General features: G+C 50.7%; 3 protein-coding genes across 4 annotated transcripts; all 3 read right to left on the bottom strand.

Moving 5' to 3' along the window:
- Positions 1-364: 364 nt before the first annotated feature.
- Positions 365-2,521, bottom strand: RNF227 (ring finger protein 227). Its single transcript, XM_087825879.1, has 2 exons — positions 1,987-2,521; positions 365-1,883 (listed from the first exon to the last, which is right to left on the bottom strand). Exons 1-2 carry the CDS (start codon positions 2,504-2,506, stop codon positions 1,828-1,830), a joined length of 576 nt encoding a protein of 191 aa, XP_087682005.1. The 5' UTR covers positions 2,507-2,521; the 3' UTR covers positions 365-1,827.
- A 5,429-nt stretch (positions 2,522-7,950) lies between these two features.
- On the bottom strand, positions 7,951-13,131 carry KCNAB3 (potassium voltage-gated channel subfamily A regulatory beta subunit 3). 2 transcript variants are annotated; one of them, XM_016222493.2, is made up of 13 exons: positions 12,895-13,131; positions 12,750-12,787; positions 12,441-12,520; positions 10,882-10,926; positions 10,510-10,554; positions 10,255-10,298; positions 9,971-10,057; positions 9,615-9,700; positions 9,330-9,450; positions 9,150-9,244; positions 8,939-9,059; positions 8,682-8,770; positions 7,951-8,410 (listed from the first exon to the last, which is right to left on the bottom strand). In XM_016222493.2, the coding sequence occupies exons 1-13, from the start codon at positions 12,986-12,988 to the stop codon at positions 8,333-8,335; spliced, it is 1,023 nt and encodes a 340-aa protein (XP_016077979.1). In that variant the 5' UTR covers positions 12,989-13,131; the 3' UTR covers positions 7,951-8,332. The 2 variants fall into 2 exon arrangements, with proteins under 2 accessions (XP_016077979.1, XP_087681983.1); XM_087825857.1 differs by having other exon boundaries at positions 8,682-9,059.
- A 2,293-nt stretch (positions 13,132-15,424) lies between these two features.
- On the bottom strand, positions 15,425-16,931 carry TRAPPC1 (trafficking protein particle complex subunit 1). The gene is made up of 4 exons (XM_016222495.2): positions 16,751-16,931; positions 16,546-16,616; positions 16,053-16,191; positions 15,425-15,766 (listed from the first exon to the last, which is right to left on the bottom strand). Exons 1-4 carry the CDS (start codon positions 16,847-16,849, stop codon positions 15,638-15,640), a joined length of 438 nt encoding a protein of 145 aa, XP_016077981.1. The 5' UTR covers positions 16,850-16,931; the 3' UTR covers positions 15,425-15,637.
- Between the last annotated feature and the right edge of the window lie 606 nt (positions 16,932-17,537).

The raw sequence follows: 17,537 nt of genomic DNA, 5'->3' as shown, positions 1-17,537 counted from the left end.
TGGAGGGTGAGCAGCAGGATACCTACACAGGCCTCAGGTTGAGATTAGAGAGAGGGCAGGGATTACTAGACTGAAGTGTGTGAGGCGTTGCCTGCTAAGATTCAGAGCTGCCTACTACTATTCATCCTTTTGATCATCCTTTCCACCTTCAAGTTGCTTAGTTCCCACAAGTGTCAGTAGAGGTCACCAAAGCTCTACAGGTTCAGTTCCAAGTGTGCAGAAGTACTTTTTTGGGGGAGGGGGGGCAGGTCAGATCTCCACAGCTTGCTAAGTATTTGAATTGCTAGACATTTCCTTGACATGTATTGCTCATTACCAAGGCTGCTCAGAGGCTGAAAGAGGTCAGACACTTAGTTTTTGAGTGTTAAAAAATGAAAGATAAATCCAACAAACATTTATTGAGTACATACTATACATTAACACTGTTGTTGCCCTGGAGATACAACAGTCACAAGTCAGTCGTTGCTCTCATGAAGTTTACTCTACTGGGGGACACCAACAAAACACATACTATCTGAAAATAAAAGCAGTGAACATAAAATGGCATTATGTTTTCTGAGGGAAGGGGCAACACCAGGTAGAATGCTAAGAAAGGCCTCCCAAAAAAGGGAACATTTAAGCTGAGACAAGAAAAAAAGCTAAAATACGGTTACAAAAATTGAGGTTTATACTTAAGTTCACATTTTAACTCAGGAAAATGCAACTACGCACATGAAGAATATAGATTTCCTCAGCAACAGACTCGCTTTAGAACCTTCAATAAAATCGTAATTTATTAAATACCATTTGTGTTCTAAATATTTCACCCATAAATGGTAACATCCTAGAGCATCTAGGACTTGGACTGATGCTTAAATTTTTATGTCCACACAGATCAGCTGGGATTCTTGTTAAAATGCAGGTACTGATTCAGTAAGTCTGAAGGGAAATCCTGAGATTTTGCACTTCCAACAAGCCCCCATTGACTGTAATATACTGATGGGGTTTTAAAACAATTCATGGCATACAGTAGAACTCCAATTATGGGACACAAGATTAAAATTATATGATGAGCATCTTTTTTCAGTAGTGACAGTGTTTCCCTATGACTGTAAAAACATATCAAAAGTTTAAAACTTGATACCTTTACTGAATGTCTCTCCCTTCCATCCTTGAGTAGGCCCTAATTAGGTGCCTCAGATTACTGTTCTTTGGACCTTCTGATACCTGACCTAACAGGTTGAAGGGAGATTCTGAAATGAAGCAAGGCAGAAAGCATCTTGATAATTTTAGGAATACAGTACTGGGAGCAGGAAAGTGGGGAAACAGCAGGCATACCAGCATGGGGAAGGGGGGCGGTGGGGCAAACAGCTTATTTTTCTCAATTCTCCTATGTGGTGGAGAAATGAGATTAACATGACATGAAAATCAGCCTCTTTCCTGTTCCATCTTTTTGAAATTTTTAAACCATTGACACAATTGCTAAAATGGGACTTGTTGCTCCCACACACCAGAGCCGCCCTGGATGAAAGCCAAGTCACAGCTAAGGAAACAATCTGTCGTCTTCCCACGGGAACACAGACTTTGTTTTTATCATTCCTGGGCCACTCTATCCTGAGTGTGTAAGGCTGGCACAGTCAGCAAATGGGGGCGATTCGTCTAGGAGCCTCCCCAGCTCAGCATCAACACCTCCCAGGGCGTTCCCTCCTGCCCTAGGCTCCACTTCCTCATCAGTGCCAATACTGGAATGGGAAAGGGGGTAGCCTTGGCATCAACCGCTTGAACTACAGCACGCCCTGAGAGTGCAGCTCCCACCTTCCTTCTGCCTCAGCTTCTAGGGCCCCGTGGTTACAGCGTGCAGCGAGTCATACGGGCAAAGTCCTTGATCTCCGGACAGTACAGAACTAGGGGAAAGAAGAAGGGTTAGTGGCAGCGGGAAGAAGCAGTCTAATCCTGGGCTTTCTCCCCGCCTTCCCACCCCCGCAGTCTCCCGGGATGGCCCCTCACCGTTGCTAGGCAGCGGGCGCCGCCAGCGGCGCGCGGGTGACAGCAACCTGTCCCAGAGCCGTCGGAACGCGCGCCACCCCGCGCTCCTTGACCCCGACCCTTTGTCGCTCTCCTCTTCCTCATCGTCGGCTTTCCGGTCGGCCTCGCCACCTTCCCTGACCGGGCTACCAGCCTCATCAGGCTCACGTTCGGCGCGCGCTTTTTCCTCCAACCGCGACCACAAGTCCGGGTCCACAGCGACCTCCGTGATCCCACCGCGCGGGAGCGGGGTGGCGGCGCGGCAGAAGGGGCACGTGACGATGCGGCGCAAGCGCACCACGCGCGCGGCCGCTCCGCCGCGGTCGCCGCGCGCCGCCAACTCGCGCAGGCAGGCGGTGCAGAGCGTGTGGCCGCAGCGGGCGCGTGCCGTTCCGGGCAAGCGGCGCGGCGCGCGGCCCCCGAGGTTGAAGGGCCGGTAGCAGATGTCGCAGTCCAGCTCTCCCAGCTCCGGAAGAGACGGCACCTTCGCCAGGAGCTGCATGGTGCCCGCCGCAGACTCGAACGCGGCCAACGCTGTCCGCAGAACAAACTGCTGCTCCCTGGGACCCGGGTCGGGTCTTGGGGCGGGCGCCGCGGCCTCTCGCCCCTTTTAATAATGAGACCCCGCCCCTCGAGTCGTCACGCAGTGGTCAGGCCGCTCCCCGCGGCGGCACGCGTGGGGGCGGTGGAAGCCGAAGGCCGGGAATGTCAACACTGGCTGAGCTGGGGGGGAGGGGGGTAGGAGGCCCTGGTAGTGCCAGGACTGCAGCGATCAGAGGCACACAGCCCTCTACTCCCTCCACCCATTCCTTCATCCCTCAGCACAAAGCCCGCGCTCCTCCATTATATGGAGGTGCAAATCCCCGGTCCCCTTCTTGTGCCCCACCTCAGCCACCGGCACAGATCTTTACAGTCCCTTGGACCTGTTCGTTCAGTTGGTCACACAGCCCCATCCAAACTTCCTCAGCCAGTGACAGTGCCCATTCTGCCAAGTCTTTCGTGGGCTCCTGCGTGTTTGAATGGACGCTGCCTGGCAGTAACTCTCATTCTGCCCACAACTCTGCTTAGTATATATGACCCCCACCCCTCTGCCCCGTGTTTTTGTAAGGCTGGCTTCCCAAATTTCCTTCTCAAACTGCTCAACTACCAACTGACATCTCAGCCTTAGGAGGGACTTATAGATTTCAGGACCATGGCCTTAGGAATCCTGGGAATCCTTTCCTTCCGGAGTAGCCAGGCCTGGACACCCACACACAATGATGGCCCCAGCAAAGCAGCCCAGAATGAGTTCTGACTCAGGGGTCTGACTTCCCTCACAGGTAAACAGGACATAATACTCACAGCCCACATTCCCTCGTGGTGCCACACCCATCCCCAGCTGCCTCCTCACCCTCCTCTCCTGGACCTGCAATCCAGGTTCTGGTGTGGGGGTTAATATATAGATCCAGCTGGCTTAAGTTCATATCCCAGCCACCACCATTTACTAGTTGTGACACTGAGCAAGTTACTTAACTTCTCTGGGCCTTGGTTTCCTCCTCTGTAAAATGTGGATAATAATAGGATTGAATGAGCTTATATATGTAAAGTGCTTAGAACGGTGCCTGGCACAAAGTAAACACCATATATTAGCTATAATTATCCTGTGCCCCCAGCCTATGTTGTATTCATTTTAACTTCTCACTACACAGCATTATCAAGCCCCATCTCTCTTGGTCAATACGAGATGGGCTTCTCTACACCCATGGCATTTAACTGGCAGAATAGGCAATGTAGAGTTGGTTTTGCTTTTTAACTAGTTTGTTAAAACCTTAGAGGGTAATCTTGGTGAGGAGGTATACTATACCATTATTTTTAAGCAAACATTTCAGAACTTCTGAGTTGTATTGTCCTCATGGTCACTTGGGGGAAGCTAGCTACTTATTTCAATGATGTTGTCATAATTCAAAACTGTTTTGGAACTTCTCTTTGGAATGGTGTTCAGGGGTCTCACATCTTTTAATATCTCCAGTTGGTGATTAAATCTTAAACTTTTAAGGTAGATTTGATTATATAAATGCTCCCAAAGTGTTTCACAGTTAAAGCCTCTGTAATTCAGACCTCGATATCCAGTCACTTGCTTGACTTTCTTTCTTATTTATCTTCAAAAATCCAAACTGATGATCTCCTTGTCCAAATCAGCATTTCTTCCAGTGTTTCCTACTTCTTTCTTTATCCAACTCCAGAAACCTAGGTGCCATCCTTGACCCCTCCTTCATTTTCATCTTCCTTTACTGACATCACCACGCCCAGTTCACTTTGTCTCCTAAATATCCCTCTAATCCACCTACTCTTCTCCATCTCCAGTACACCACCCTAGTCCAAGCTGCCATCATCTCTTACTTAGACCCTGGTAAGAGCCTCTTAACCAGCCAGTCCACAGCCATTCTGGCCTTCTGCAAGCTTTTCTCCACACTGCTTAGAGTGATCTTCCTATGTCTCAAATTCAATCATGTCCTACCACACACCGCTTGCACTGCGTTTCAAACCTTTTAATGTGGCCCTAGCTGGTTTGGCTCAGTGATTAGAGTGTCCACCCACAGACTGAAGGGTGTCCCAGGTTCGATTCTGGCCCTGGTCGGGGTTCGTGCGGGAGGCAACCAATTGATGTGTCTCTCTCACATTGATGTTTCTCTCTCCTCTCTTCCTTCCACTCTCTGAAAAGCAATGGAAAAAAAAAAATCCTCTAGTGAGGATTTAAAAAAACAACAAAAAAAAACCCTTTTAATGTGATGGTAGTTTAGGAGCTCCCAATTCCTTTGCAATGTGACTTTGCTGCTTCTCTCATTGAGGAGAAGGAATTGGGATCTATTTCCCTATCCCTTGAATCTGGGCTTGCTTCATGACCTGCTTGACTGATAGAATGTGGCAGAAGTGATGAATTCTGGAGCATAGTCCTTCAGAGACCTTGTAGTTTCTGCCTTTGTCCCTTTGCAATATTTCCCTGAGACCGCCAAATAAGGAAATTTAAACCAGTGGTGGATGAGGCCACATGAAGGAGAACTGAGGAGCCCCAGCCAACAGCCAGCACTAAGAACCAGATGTACCAATGAGACCATCTTGGATTTTCTGGCTCAGCCAACCTGACAGTTGAATTCAGCCATATGAGTGAGCTTAGATGAACACAGCAGAGGAAACCCATAGCCAGCTCACAGAATTATGAAAAGAATGACGAAGAAGTTTGTGCTTAGAAGTTGTTTCAAACCACTAAATTTTGGAAGTATATCAATAGATAACTGATCTAGGTTTCCTACTGTCCTTAAGATAAAGATAATATTCTAAAGTGCCCTATAAGGCCCTGTATGTTCTGAACCCACCCATGTCTCACGCTCTGCTTCCATTCCCTTTTTAGACACTCTGGCTTTGGAGATCTTTGGCTTGTATGTTCTTTTCTGCTACAAGGCTTTCTTGTATGCTGTTCCCCAACCCTCTTGCTTTCGCCTTCGTAACACCTACTCGCCTGTCAGCTCTCATTGCAGGCTTTCCTCTGGCCTTTGGACAACTAAAGTCTCTGTTTGAGTGTTGTTTGTTTTGCCCATTTGTAAGTTCCACAAAGGTCATTCTGAGTCTGGTTTTGTTCACCATTGTATCCCATAGTAGGACTCAGTAAATCTCTGTTAAATTAATGGATGAGGTTCCCTGTCCACTGTGGCTCAGTTGCTTGAGCATTGCGCCATGCACTGAAAGGTCGCCAGTTTGATTCCCCGTCAGGGCACATGCCCAGGTTGCAGCTGGGTCCCTGAGATGTGTACCTGAAGTAACCAATGTTTTCTCTCTCTCTCCCTCTCTAAAATCAATAAAAAGCATATTTAAAAAAAATAAATGAATGTAGTAAATAAGGTATGACAATAAAGTAAGGTTTCTTACAAGGGGTTTCTAAATTGCCTCTGAAGGTAATTATAAGGAGTTTTTTAAGTGTTTTGAGCAATGGGGGAGGCATTGTTAAAATAAATGCATAACCCTCCAAAGTAATTATGTAAGAGAGGACTATTTGAATTTATAAATTCATGTATGTTTGTTACAGAATAACTAATCATAGTTTAGTCATACATTTTACTTTTTTTTCCCTCTACAGTCTTCCAAAATGAGTGCAAGATGATAGGAGTGGGATGTAAGTATTCATTAGTTGATCTGGTTGGTTGCTAATCCAGAAAGTGTCATGCTACTTTTTCTTTTTTGTTTTTTTAAATATATCTTTATTGACTTCAGAGAGAGGAAGGGACAGGGAGAGAGAGAGAAAAAAAAACATGAATGATGAGTCATTGATTGGCTGCCTCCTCCACACCCCCAACTGGGGATGGAGCCTGCAACCCAGGCATGTGCCCTGACTGGGAAGTGAACCACTATCTCCTGGATGCTAGGTCAGTGCTCAACTGCTGAGCCACGGCTGCTGGGCTGCTTTTTCTGTTTTGGAAATTGATTTTTCTCTGCTCTCTCAGCTTCAGGATCAAGGGTGAGGATGGGTAGCAGGGAGATGGTGAGGTTATAATTATTTTTTTAATCCTCACCTGAGGATATGTTTTCATTGATTTTTAGAGTAAGAGGCAGGGAGAGAGAGAGAGAAACATCGATCAGTTGCCTCCTGTATGTCCCCCAACTGGGGACTGACCCCATAACCTAGTTATGTGCCCTCACGGGGACTCAAACCTGCAACCTTTCTGGTGTACCGGATGATGCTCCAACCAACTGAGCTACCCAGCCAGGGCAAGATTGTATTTTAAGGAAGGCAGACCGCTTCTTCCCTGCCTCGTGATCTTTAAAGGTTGTAACTTTCCACCCACTTTCTGTCTCAGGGAAATCAGAGTCCTTTGGGGAAGACTAAGGGGCGGTATCTGACATAATCCCATTTGATTCTGCTTTTCTGCCATCCTCACACTTGATCTTTCACTTGTTTTCTTCTTACCTTTATAATGATACTCCTTTCCCTTTCTCTGTATCATCTCAACCATGGACCAGGTTTCATTTTACCTCTCCTTCACCAAAGCCCAATGCCTCAACCTCAGAACAGCCCATCCCACTGAGCCACAAGAAAACCCCCAGTATAGTCCCTTGGCATATGTGTGGGTATCAGCCAAGAGTGAAATAAAGAAGTATAAGACCAGAGTGTGGCTAATATAAGTTCAAAACAAAACAAGGGCAGTGGTGTCAGAGGGAGGAAAAAGACCATGAAGTCAGATCTCTCTGGGTTCTAAGGAATGTGGCAACTGGAGAAAGGAAGAAAACTGGGGCCCGAGTAGTTTGGTGCTGGGTCCTTGATGAGAATGATGCCTAGGAGCACAATGCTTGGGTCTCTGAGGTGAATGAGCAATGGAGAGAAAGCTAGTACTGGAGCTTTCTAATGGAAGGGTGCTAGAAGGCCAGATATCTGAGACTGAAACCCTAACCTCCCATCGTCTGCAATTTCAGACACAATGCGTGAGAAGGATTAAGATTTTATTTACAATCCCCTGGAAAGTCTTACACAAGGGCCATCATTATTGCTTTAAGATTTTTGCCAGAACAAAGACCAGTCCTCCTCTGCTGGGTAGGAAGTCCCACTCAAGACTCAAAAGTCTATCCCCAGAGCTTTTTATGTCAGCCCCATATCTCTGCTGTGACCTAAAGCCTGTCACTATTTCCTGCAAAGCACAGCCCAACTCTTTTCTAAGGGCTACCTTGGCCAAGCTTATACATCTGCCATCAAATTTCCCTCTACTTTTGTCAGAAACAGCGTATTAACTTTAATTCTAGTTTTAAGCCCTCCTTCATCTCCTGGCAGGGTGGCAGGGTCCTGGTTTCCCAAAGATTATCATTTACTTCCTGCCAGGGCCAGCCTGGCTTCCTTTGTATCGCACAACATTTTCCTTTGTCCCAGATGAAATCACACTCACTTATTAGGTTATTACCCCTTGATGACATTTCAAGGGCCACATTTGAGGTACTCTGCCTCTCTTATGTCTTCCATTTAGCTTTTTTTAATGGGCCTCAGCTATTGAGATAAGAGAGAAGGGAGCGAGACCAAATGGCAGAGGGGACGGCTCAGTAGCTCATGCCTGGGATTAGCAAAAAGGCCTAGGAGAACGCAGCAGGGAGCCGCGGACTACTTTTCCTCTCAAGCTCCACTGCGGAAGGATATGGTTTTGTTCATGCGAGTCGATTTTCGAAGCCGGAACTCGTTAGTGGGCGGGGCTGCTCTGGCTCTGACCGCTGCGTGGAGGGACCTGGAGCAGGAGGGATTCGGCTGCGGGGAAGCAGTTCTGGGTGGGCAGGGGTGCAGCGGACCCGGGTTTGGCTCGCTGCGCCCCCCGACGGACTATTTCTTGGAATGTGGTTTGTTCCCCAGAAGCCCGTCTATCTCCATAACCGTCTGCGGGGTCAGCTGGCTCAGCACCTGGAGGAGAATGGGATGGTTGGGTCACTGAAGAAGGGCATGAAGTTTGAGGGCATGACCTTAGAGGACGCAGGGGAGCAGCACAGAGGGCCAAGTGCCAGGGAAAGAGTCACAGCTGTGCCCGTTTTGCCTTGTCACCCTGGGACCTCTCATCTGCAAAGTGAGGACTTTGTAGTGAGTGACTTCACAGGCCCATTCTGGGTTGGACAATGAGGCCTTGACTCCTGGGGAGGGGACAGAGATGGGCTCTGCCTCTGATTCTCCAGCTCACCTGTAGCGCGCCCAGATGTTCAATCAGCTGCTCTGCACTCGACACCCCCAGCAAGACTGAACTGACACCCTCACTGCGGAGACACCACGCTGGGGCCAGAGGAGGAAAACAAGAGAACTGATGGATAGTAGTGAGCATATGGACTTCAGAAGCGTCTCTGAGGAAGAGCATCCTCCCTAAGGACAAACCAGTCGGGTTTGGGAGTTTCTCAGGAGGAGAGGAGGCCCCTGCAGGGTCCAGGATTGGCAGTGCCTCACCAATAGCAAGCTGTGCCACAGTGCAGCCCAGCTGGTGAGCAATGGGGAGAAGGTCCATGACTTTGGCTTGTTGCTTCTTGCCTTCCTCACTCTGCCCTTTGTCCTTGAGCCACTGGTAGCCCTGGAGACCAAAGAGAATCAGCAAAAGACCCCCCCCCCCCAGAAAAGCCAAAATAGCCCAGTCCTGCCATCCTGAGCCCGGAGATCAAACCTTGATGGTGGCCCTGCAGGGATCTGGGACTCGCCCATCATACTTGCTAGTGATGAGGCCACAGGCCAGAGGGGACCAGGTAACTGAGCCAACACCTAAGAGGAAGAGGATTGGACGTGGGGAAAGGAATCAAGGTGATGGTGAGCCCAAGGGAAAGGTAGGGACGAGAGGGCTGCAAACCAATCTTGTGGTAGAGCTCTGGTAGCTGCATCTCCACCTTCTCTCTCTGAAACAGATGGTGCTCTGCTTGTTCACACACTGGAGGGATCAGATTGAACTGTCTGGCCATAGAGTAGGCTTCCTGAGTGAGATGGGGAAGAGCGGGGTGGGGGTGGGGAAGAGATGGGGATCAGAACACTCCTTGCATTTTCTTCCACTCCTCCTCCAATAGAGTAGCATTTGGAGTGGCCATGTGAAAAGTGGAAACCAGTTGTGGAACAGGGGGAAGTGGGGTAGCATACTCACCATGATTTCTGCAGCTCCCCATCGGGATGTCCCCCAGTATAGGGCCAGGCCCTGGTTGATGACATAGGTCATGGCTCGCACAATCTCTAGGCATATGGGAGAGGGAGAGCCTTACTGTCAGATCCCTGGCATCCAGGACTCCAGATCTGCATATATCTGCCTACCCTACCAAGACCCCAGGCATCTCTGTGGAATCAAAGAGGTTGGTTTCAGCTCTTTGCCTCCCTCCTTGTCCAAGTCCTGGGGTCTGAGCCTCCATTGTGGAGCTTGGGACTGAGCAAGGACTGGCTTCCTATCGAGGGTTTGAGAAGTGCTCAGTTTTGAAGGTCTCTCAAGGGTTGGGATGCTGCTTTTACCCTCCATGGGACTGTTGGGGTCTGAGCGATTAGCAAAGACGATGTCCACATATCCCAGCTGGAGGCGTTCCAGAGATCCTCGCAAGCCTGGGATAGGGATGAGGAGAGGAAGGTAAGCACCTCAGTTTCAGTTTCTGAAGAATTCAGATCTTACCCCTTTGCCATGGCTGCCTAAATCCCAGTTCCCCTATTCAAAGCCTCTAATTCAAGAGCTTCAGAGAATGTTCCCAACTCCTCTGGGCTCCATACCAAGCCACTTCAGGTTCCCAGCCTCTAACTCTCACCCTCGATGATGTGTTTGCGGCTCAAGCCTCGCTCAGTTTCTGCCCTATAGGAAAAGGTAAGTCAAAGATGAGGTGTGACAAAGATAGGAGACCAGGGCTGGCCTGGCACCATGAGGAACTGGGATTGCATGCTTCTCACAGGTGGGATGCAGACCTGGGGTAGCAGGTATGGGGACAGCTGTCACCACCCCCATCCCATACACCTTCACATCCTCTGTAGATCTTCTCCCCACTTATAGTGGGGCAGCCACTTACTGTCCTCCCCCAAAAATCTTGGTGGTGATGACATAGCTTGATCTCCTGGAAACAGAAATGGGAGAACCAGCAAGAAAATTATTTAAAAAAACCAAAAAACCCCACACATTTTTAAAATGTTTTAATTGATTTTTAGGGAGAGAGAAAGGAAGAGGGAGAGACAGAAACATGGAGAGAGAAACATCAGTCTCCGGCCTCCTGCACACCCCCTACTGGGGATTGATCTTGAAACCTGGGCATGTGCCCTGACTGGGAATCGAACCATGACCTCCTGGTTCATAGGTTGATGCTCAACCACTGAGCAACACCAGCCGGGCAAGAAAAAGATTTTTGATGATCATGTCCCCAGCAACCCCCAAAACACAGTCTCACCTCCAACCTTTGCTCTTGAGGATGTTGCCTAGGGTTCTTTCAGCCCTGGAAGAAAGACAACATAGAAGCACTGACTCCTCCAAGGTGGATCAGTTCCTTCCCCTCTTCCCCACTTTTCCCTTCAACTAATTTCGTCTCATAAAGTGGAGCATAAACCAGGAGACAATTGGGTTGTCAGCCCCATTCTGGACTAAATAAAAGAGGCTCCTGGAACTAAGGGTGCATATAGTTTTCATTCAATCATTCAACAAATATCAACTGTGCATCAACGGCACCAAGCTCTGTTCTGAGTTCTGAAGGGAAGGACTAGGATGAAGGGAGTGAAACAGACTAGGGAGACACTGGTTCTAACCATCTGTGTGCCCCCTTCCCTTGAGTCTCTGCAAAATCCCACCTATACTTCAAAGCTTAGCTCAGATTCTGCCTCTGAGCAGAATAGAAAATGTTTTCTTATTACTATAGATTATGGTCAGTCCTTGTCAGCTTCCATAGCTCTTACTGGCTACACTAGTGCTTTTCAACTGGTATGCTGCAAGGATTTTTAAAACATGCAATACCTGACTATTTAGTCAGGGGCGCTGAAGTAATTTCCCTTAGATTGTCAAATAAAAAAATGGCATCAGCTAACATAACAGTGGCCATCCACTGTGAATGAATCAAAATTATACCTATATTTTTTGTCAGAATGGCAAAAAATATATATTTTGGAAGTGCCACAGAATTTTGGTAATTAGTTTATGTGCCATGAGATGAAAAAGGTTGAAAATCACTGGACTACATAATTCTTTGGCACTTAATCATGAGCTAAGATGTGACAAGTCTTGAGTTATGGTGGACTGTTAATTCAGTCTTTCGTATCGCCCTGTCTTTTTGGTTGGTTTGTTTAACCACTTAGACTGTGAGCTTTTTGAGGGCATACTGATGTCATTCTACAAAGCAGTGCCTGCTTTGTGCTGGGCTCTGTGTAGGTATTTAGGTGACATGAGGGAAAGCAAGACAAATTTCATGGGAGGAGGAGCATCCCAGTTGAGCAGCAGATATGGCCACATGAATCAGTAACTGATGATGGTGTGTCAGAGGGCAGTATAAAGTGTTTGGGGAATTGAGGGGGCTAGTGACCAACTTCAGGGAAGTAGGTGAAGGCTTCTGGGAGGAGCAGACGTTAGGGCCAAGTGTTGAAGATGAGTGGAACAGAAGAGGTAGGGGTAGGCCAATGTAGGTTTTGGCTACTCCCAGCGTGAAGCCATGAGTGTGTGATGTGATGTGGTGTGTTTGAAAATTTAGCTTTGTAATCCCCACACAGTTGCACATAACTGATGCCCAAGATGTATTTGTTGGTTTTATTTTATTTTGACTGCACAGTATGCCCACTGCCCTCCAAGCTGGAGAGGGATTGATGTTTGGGACTGTGATTCCCATAATGTTTCAGGGCCCACTGGCTGAAAGGTTAGAACTTAGTGTTGGCAAAATTCCCAGGGTTCTTGAGAGGGAAAACATGAAGCCCTGATGTTCTTCTCAGGCTTCTAAATATAAATTAGCTCTTTCACCCCAGTCCTTACTTTCCAGCTGCGTACACTTCAGTGGTGTCAAACAGGTTTACACCGTGCTCATAGGCTACTGTCAGCACATCCTCTGCTGTCTAGGGAGGTGAGAGAAAGAGTTGAAGATCAACAACTAGCCCCTCAATTACCTCCCTCACTGCACTCTGGCCCATAGCACCTCAGCCTTGGTTTCCACATTCTCTCCCCTTTCCTCCTCCTCCAGCTGCTTGTCCCATTCACCATTCCCTCTGCTTGTCCAAACCCCTTTCCCCTTGTTCTGGTTCCCTCATAGCCCCTCACCCTGCTTCTAGGTCCCATCACTTATACCTCATCTGAGATCTGAGAACCAAATGTGACCCAGGTACCTGCAAGAGAGAAGCCAGGCACGTGAGAACTGTGGGAGGCAAGTCATGAAAGAACACCCTTCCCTTAAATCCAACATCTTTCCCTTAAATCCTTTTTTCTAACTCACCTAGGCCAAGACAGGACACACGAAGACCAGACTTTCCTAGGTTTCTGCAGGAGACAGAAGTAGCAGGAAGGTGTGGAGCCTCCATTAGGGACATAGATTATCAGCTCCCAGCTCCTCTCCTTCCAGAATGAGAAGCCCTCAGGGTGTCCAGTCCAAAGAAACTAGACCCAGTAGGCTACAAACTGGGCAGTGCTATGCCCACAGCATAAGTGAACAAATAAATGACTTCCTCTGGATACACTGTCCAATGCCTCTCTTCCTTACTATCACACTGAAGATGTGCTGCTGGTTTGTGTTGCTCCTGGTGGGATTTTGTCTGTGTTTGAGGCATCTCTGGCATGTGTGGAGTTGGGGGCCCCAAAGAAATGTGACTGGCTGATTGTGATGAGTTTGTGGAAACAGACCTTCAGACAGAGAGTGCTATGCTAAAGGGCAGACACCAGAGTGGGAGGGGTAAACCAAGTCGAATTCAGGCACTCAGGCAGGCAGGGGTCCCTTGATAAGCTAGGCAGATGGGCCTCCCACAAAGTAGGTAGGACACCTAGGTGGGGAGTATGACAGGAAAGGCCAGTTCTCCCTTTTCCTCTCTCCACTCCCTCTGCTCCTGTGGGTTTGTGAAGTCTGTCTCTGAAAGAGAGAGCCCCTCCTCCCAAGGCCCCCACTCAGGTAATCAGCTCAGCTTCCTAAACAGAACTGCCACATGGAAGGGATCAAATTCCTCAACTGACAAAGCCAGGTCAGATCAGTGATCTCTGCTCACACCCAAGCAGGAGCCCCTCCCCTGCCCCTCCTGCCCCCCATGCCAGTTCTGAGAGCCCAGCAGTTCTTCTCTGAGATAAAGTTGGTTACATTACAGTCCACTTCCCCACCTGACCCCTTTTCCTCAGCATAGGCTTGAGAAATGTGGTCTATCCTTCGGACTTCTGTCCCCACCAAGATAGGTTGCAGGAGACTGGGCCCATGGGGCCGGTGAGGGCAGTATCTGGGTCAGGCACCCTGAGCAGGCCAGAGTGAGAAGCCCTTTCCTTCCCCCTCTTCCTAGGACACAGACCCAAGGACACTCTTGGGGGGAGGGGGCACAGCCTGGAGATCCATGCATCCCTGGCTTTCCTGGGGGTAAGGAGAAAAGCTCAGGAGCATCATCCCCTGGGACTGACAGGACCGGATCAACCTTGGTAAACTTGAATTTTTCCTAGTCAAGGGTATCAACGGAGACCAAGAGAGGGACCAAGTCAGGGAGTGCTGGTGATGGGAAGAAGAGATGGAATGAGGCGGGACCTTCTTAGCGAAGTTTGAGGGGGTCCTGGGGCATCCCAGGAAGCCTCGGGGCTCAGGAAAGGGGAGCAGATAGGGTGGGCTGCCCGGCCACCCCCATACCTGTATTTCATGCCAGTGCCTCGGCCGGTGCTCTCTCGGAGGGCCCCAGCGGGCGCTGGGGGTCTGGGGACCACTGCGGCCCGGGCCTTGGGGCCCGACCCCCCTCCTCCTGGAGGATTCCCATGCACCCCACCGACCGGCCCACCGTTACCGCCCCCGGGGCCCGGCCGGGGTCCACACAGACGGTCCTCACTGCTCCGGCTGCGAAGGTTCTGCTCAGTACACGCGATAGACACCTGCATGCCGGCCGGCCACGGGGGAGGGGGCTCCGAGGGGGCGGGAAGGGTAGGAAACCGGGAAGCCCGAGGGCTGACAACCGGGCGTGTAGTGGCTGGAGCCCTGAGGAGAGCGGGACGGCTGAGGAGGCTGCGGAGGGAGTCAGCAGGCAGGACCGGGCCCGCGGGGGCGGGCTGCTGGAGGTCGCGGGGTTTGCGGTGGGAGGAGAGAAACCCCGGGGGAACCACGAGGGGAGATACTCGTTTACGGGGCACTGGCGCGGGGCGGGGGGGGGGAATGAACGAGGGTAACGGTGGAGGGCGGTCCAAGGAGGGTAGGGACCTAGGGACCAGTGGGGCGGAAGAGAGGTGCCTCCCCAAACCGCAGTGGGACCCACTAGGTTCCCAGACGCGTCCGCAGCGGGCCCAGCTGATCAACATGCAGGGACCGCCCCCTTATCTGCTTAAACCCGCCTGCCTCCCGGTTAAACCGCCGACATCTGCATAAGCCCCGCCTTCCGAGGCTCTACCGCAGGCATATGGGGTGCACTCCGAGGAGCCGGAGAGCAGAAGTCGGGAGGGTGGTTCTTGGTACTCTCTGGGACCCGAGGCAGGGTCGGGCTTCCTCCAGCTCAGTAATTCTCAACAGGAGATGATTTGGTCCCCCAGGGGACACTTGACAAGCTCTGAAGACATTTTTGACTATCAGAGGGCTGTGCTACCAGCATCCAGTGAGTGGCGCCCAGAACAAAGCACAGGACAGCACCCCCACCCCCAAACAATGAAATATCCAGCCCGAAATGTCAGTAGTGTTGCTGTTGAGAAACTCGTGGTTCAAAGCCTCTGTGCAGGCTCAGGGGATGCGGCCACCCCTCATGAGTCCATGAGTGGGGCAGGGTCTCTGACCAACCACCCAAACTGACAGCTCAAGACGCAGATAGTGACAAAGAGTTTATTCTGTACTTCCAGTGGCATCTGGTAGAGGATACAACTGGAGAGAGAGCCTGGTTTGGACGGGGAGGGCACCAGTGTAGGCTTCCTGGGGGCTCGAGGGGTTGGAGGGGCAGGCAGTGGGGGCCCTCAGGTGAAACAGGTTAGGAAGGGCCCAGGCACACAGAGATTCTCCTGAGGGGTGAGGTACGGTGCTTCCTTCAGCCAGCCCTGGCAGAGAAAAAGGGCAGAGAGCGGACGTAGGAGTCCAGTCGGGAGCGGAAGAGCTCACTTTGTACCGTTTGTCCCAGCGGGCACAGGGGATTCTTCACCACCAGCTCCACGTACAGCTATGGAGAGGGAGGGTGTTAGAGCCAGGCTTTAGACACTTCTTGTTTCCAACTCCAAACCTAGTATAACCTCAGGGATGTGTGAACACAAAAGGATCAAGGGCTGGGAGGTATGCCTCCTTGAGGAGAAACTGGTGGTGGGAGTGTTGAAAACTCTGATTTCAATAGAGATACAATACAATACAGTAGGATCCTAGCAGGGAATCTGAAGGAGTCTTGGGGCTCTATATGGCCATGGCATAGGTTGAAGGGTTTTGGGGGAAGGGTCCCAGGGGCTGGTACTGACCGCACTGTAAATGTGATGCAGCACATCTCGGATGGGCCCCACGCCCAAGTCAGTATTCATGACAACCTTGATCCCAGTGGGCGTCTCGTAGTAATGGAGTTTATAACGACTAGTTTGGAAGGCCAGAAAGCCATCCTTCCTGCAGGGATGAGGAGGATGTTAAGGAATGGGAGCAGAATCTCTCCCAAAAAGATACTTCTAATCCTCTCTAGGTCGACTCCCTTTTCTCTAAACATATCTGTAGGAGCCTGGTTGAGCAGACACCCCCCATTCTCTCTCCCCCTACCCCTGCCCCCCACTTTGCCCCCACTCCCAACCTCTCTACCTCCAGATTTTCCCCACCAGGGCTCCTTTCAGCTCCAGCACTCTCGCTCCGAGTTCAGCTTCCCTTCTCTGGAGGCAAATAGCCCATTCCACTCCAGAAAGTTTCCCCCACCCCAAAATTCCCAAGGCTAGTCCTCCTTCCCTCAACATCTCCTCTGACTCCGCGTACATGTCTAGCGGGGACATCTTGCTGACAAACGAGCGGATAGAGAAGAGCATCCCGTACATCAGCTTGAATTCCTGGAGGGAGAGAGGCACAGTTAGCTCTCGTTTGTTGAAGCAGACAAGCCAGGGTTTGGAGAGGTAGGGCTGGACTAGGACTATGTGCATCTGGAGATGCGAGGTCACCCGGTTGCGCGGGGCCCTCTCGTCACCTCCTCCTTGGGGATCCCCGCTTGCTTCTTGCGGTGCCACTCGCTGTAATGCAGACATACTCCATTTCGGTCAAACAGGTACAGGTTGTGGACAGTCATCTGCAGGGCACAGAGTGTGAGCCTTGCTCTGGAGCCGCCCACCCTCCGTGGGTTCCAGTGTTCCGTCCCGGATCCCTCCAACCAGGCGGGATCCCCCCTCCCCCAAACTCACCGGAACTGCTCCAAGTGCCTGTCACTAGATACTTCCGGTTTCCGCGGAGCCCCGCCCCACCGGTTCCTCACGCTGCGGCGGAGCAGTAACTGCCTCCCAACACCTCTCAGCCAATTCGTGGCCGTAGGGACCGCGCATGCGCGTCCAGGCTCTCGGGCTCCAGAAGCCGTGAGCGGCCGCGAGCGAAATCCCGGACTGGTGACGTCATCGAGGCGAGCGAGGCGGGGCTTCAGCCGGTGGGCGGGCGGCTGCCAACGGTTTTGAGTGTAGGGAAGCGCGCGAGAGTGGAGGTCTTGGTCTTTCCCTGTGCGGGCTCGGTGGAGGGGGCTAGCCCTTGTCCTCACCTTGACGAATTGCGGGGCTGAGGACTGGAAGTGCGGGATCATTGGGACGGGGTAATCGCGGTAGAGCATCTCAGGCTAGGTTTGAGGGCGGCGTAGTTTTTTGGGACGTTCCGAGAGTGTGACTGAGTGTTCACAAGGTTTCTTTTGGGGTAGTAGGAAGGGAGGGATTCTAGGGGGCCTTGCCATGGTTTTCTCGCTAGGAAGGGTTGGAGGGGGTATACAAGAGAGTTGA

This window comes from Miniopterus natalensis, chromosome 17, assembly GCF_054644295.1.
Source record: "Miniopterus natalensis isolate mMinNat1 chromosome 17, mMinNat1.hap1, whole genome shotgun sequence".
Taxonomy (NCBI): Eukaryota; Metazoa; Chordata; class Mammalia; order Chiroptera; family Miniopteridae; genus Miniopterus; species Miniopterus natalensis.
The sequence above is the reverse complement of the archived record's forward strand: the minus strand, read 5'-3'. Positions and strand labels throughout refer to the sequence as shown.

Excerpts from the sequence above, each read along its gene's own strand:
- RNF227 (XM_087825879.1), bottom strand. The coding sequence starts at position 2,506 with ATGCAGCTCCTGGCGAAGGTGCCGTCTCTTCCGGAGCTGGGAGAGCTG. Across the intron at positions 1,884-1,986 it reads GCGCCCGCTGCCTAGCAACG|TTCTGTACTGTCCGGAGATC; the intron begins GTGAGGGGCCAT and ends TCTTTCCCCTAG.
- KCNAB3 (XM_087825857.1), bottom strand. The coding sequence starts at position 12,988 with ATGTCCCTAATGGAGGCTCCACACCTTCCTGCTACTTCTGTCTCCTGC. Across the intron at positions 12,788-12,894 it reads TGTGTCCTGTCTTGGCCTAG|GTACCTGGGTCACATTTGGT; the intron begins GTGAGTTAGAAA and ends TCTCTCTTGCAG. Across the intron at positions 9,701-9,970 it reads CCCCAACAGTCCCATGGAGG|AGATTGTGCGAGCCATGACC; the intron begins GTAAAAGCAGCA and ends CCATATGCCTAG.
- TRAPPC1 (XM_016222495.2), bottom strand. The coding sequence starts at position 16,849 with ATGACTGTCCACAACCTGTACCTGTTTGACCGAAATGGAGTATGTCTG. Across the intron at positions 16,617-16,750 it reads CGGGGATCCCCAAGGAGGAG|GAATTCAAGCTGATGTACGG; the intron begins GTGACGAGAGGG and ends CTCTCCCTCCAG. Across the intron at positions 16,192-16,545 it reads AAGATGTCCCCGCTAGACAT|GAAGGATGGCTTTCTGGCCT; the intron begins GTACGCGGAGTC and ends TCATCCCTGCAG.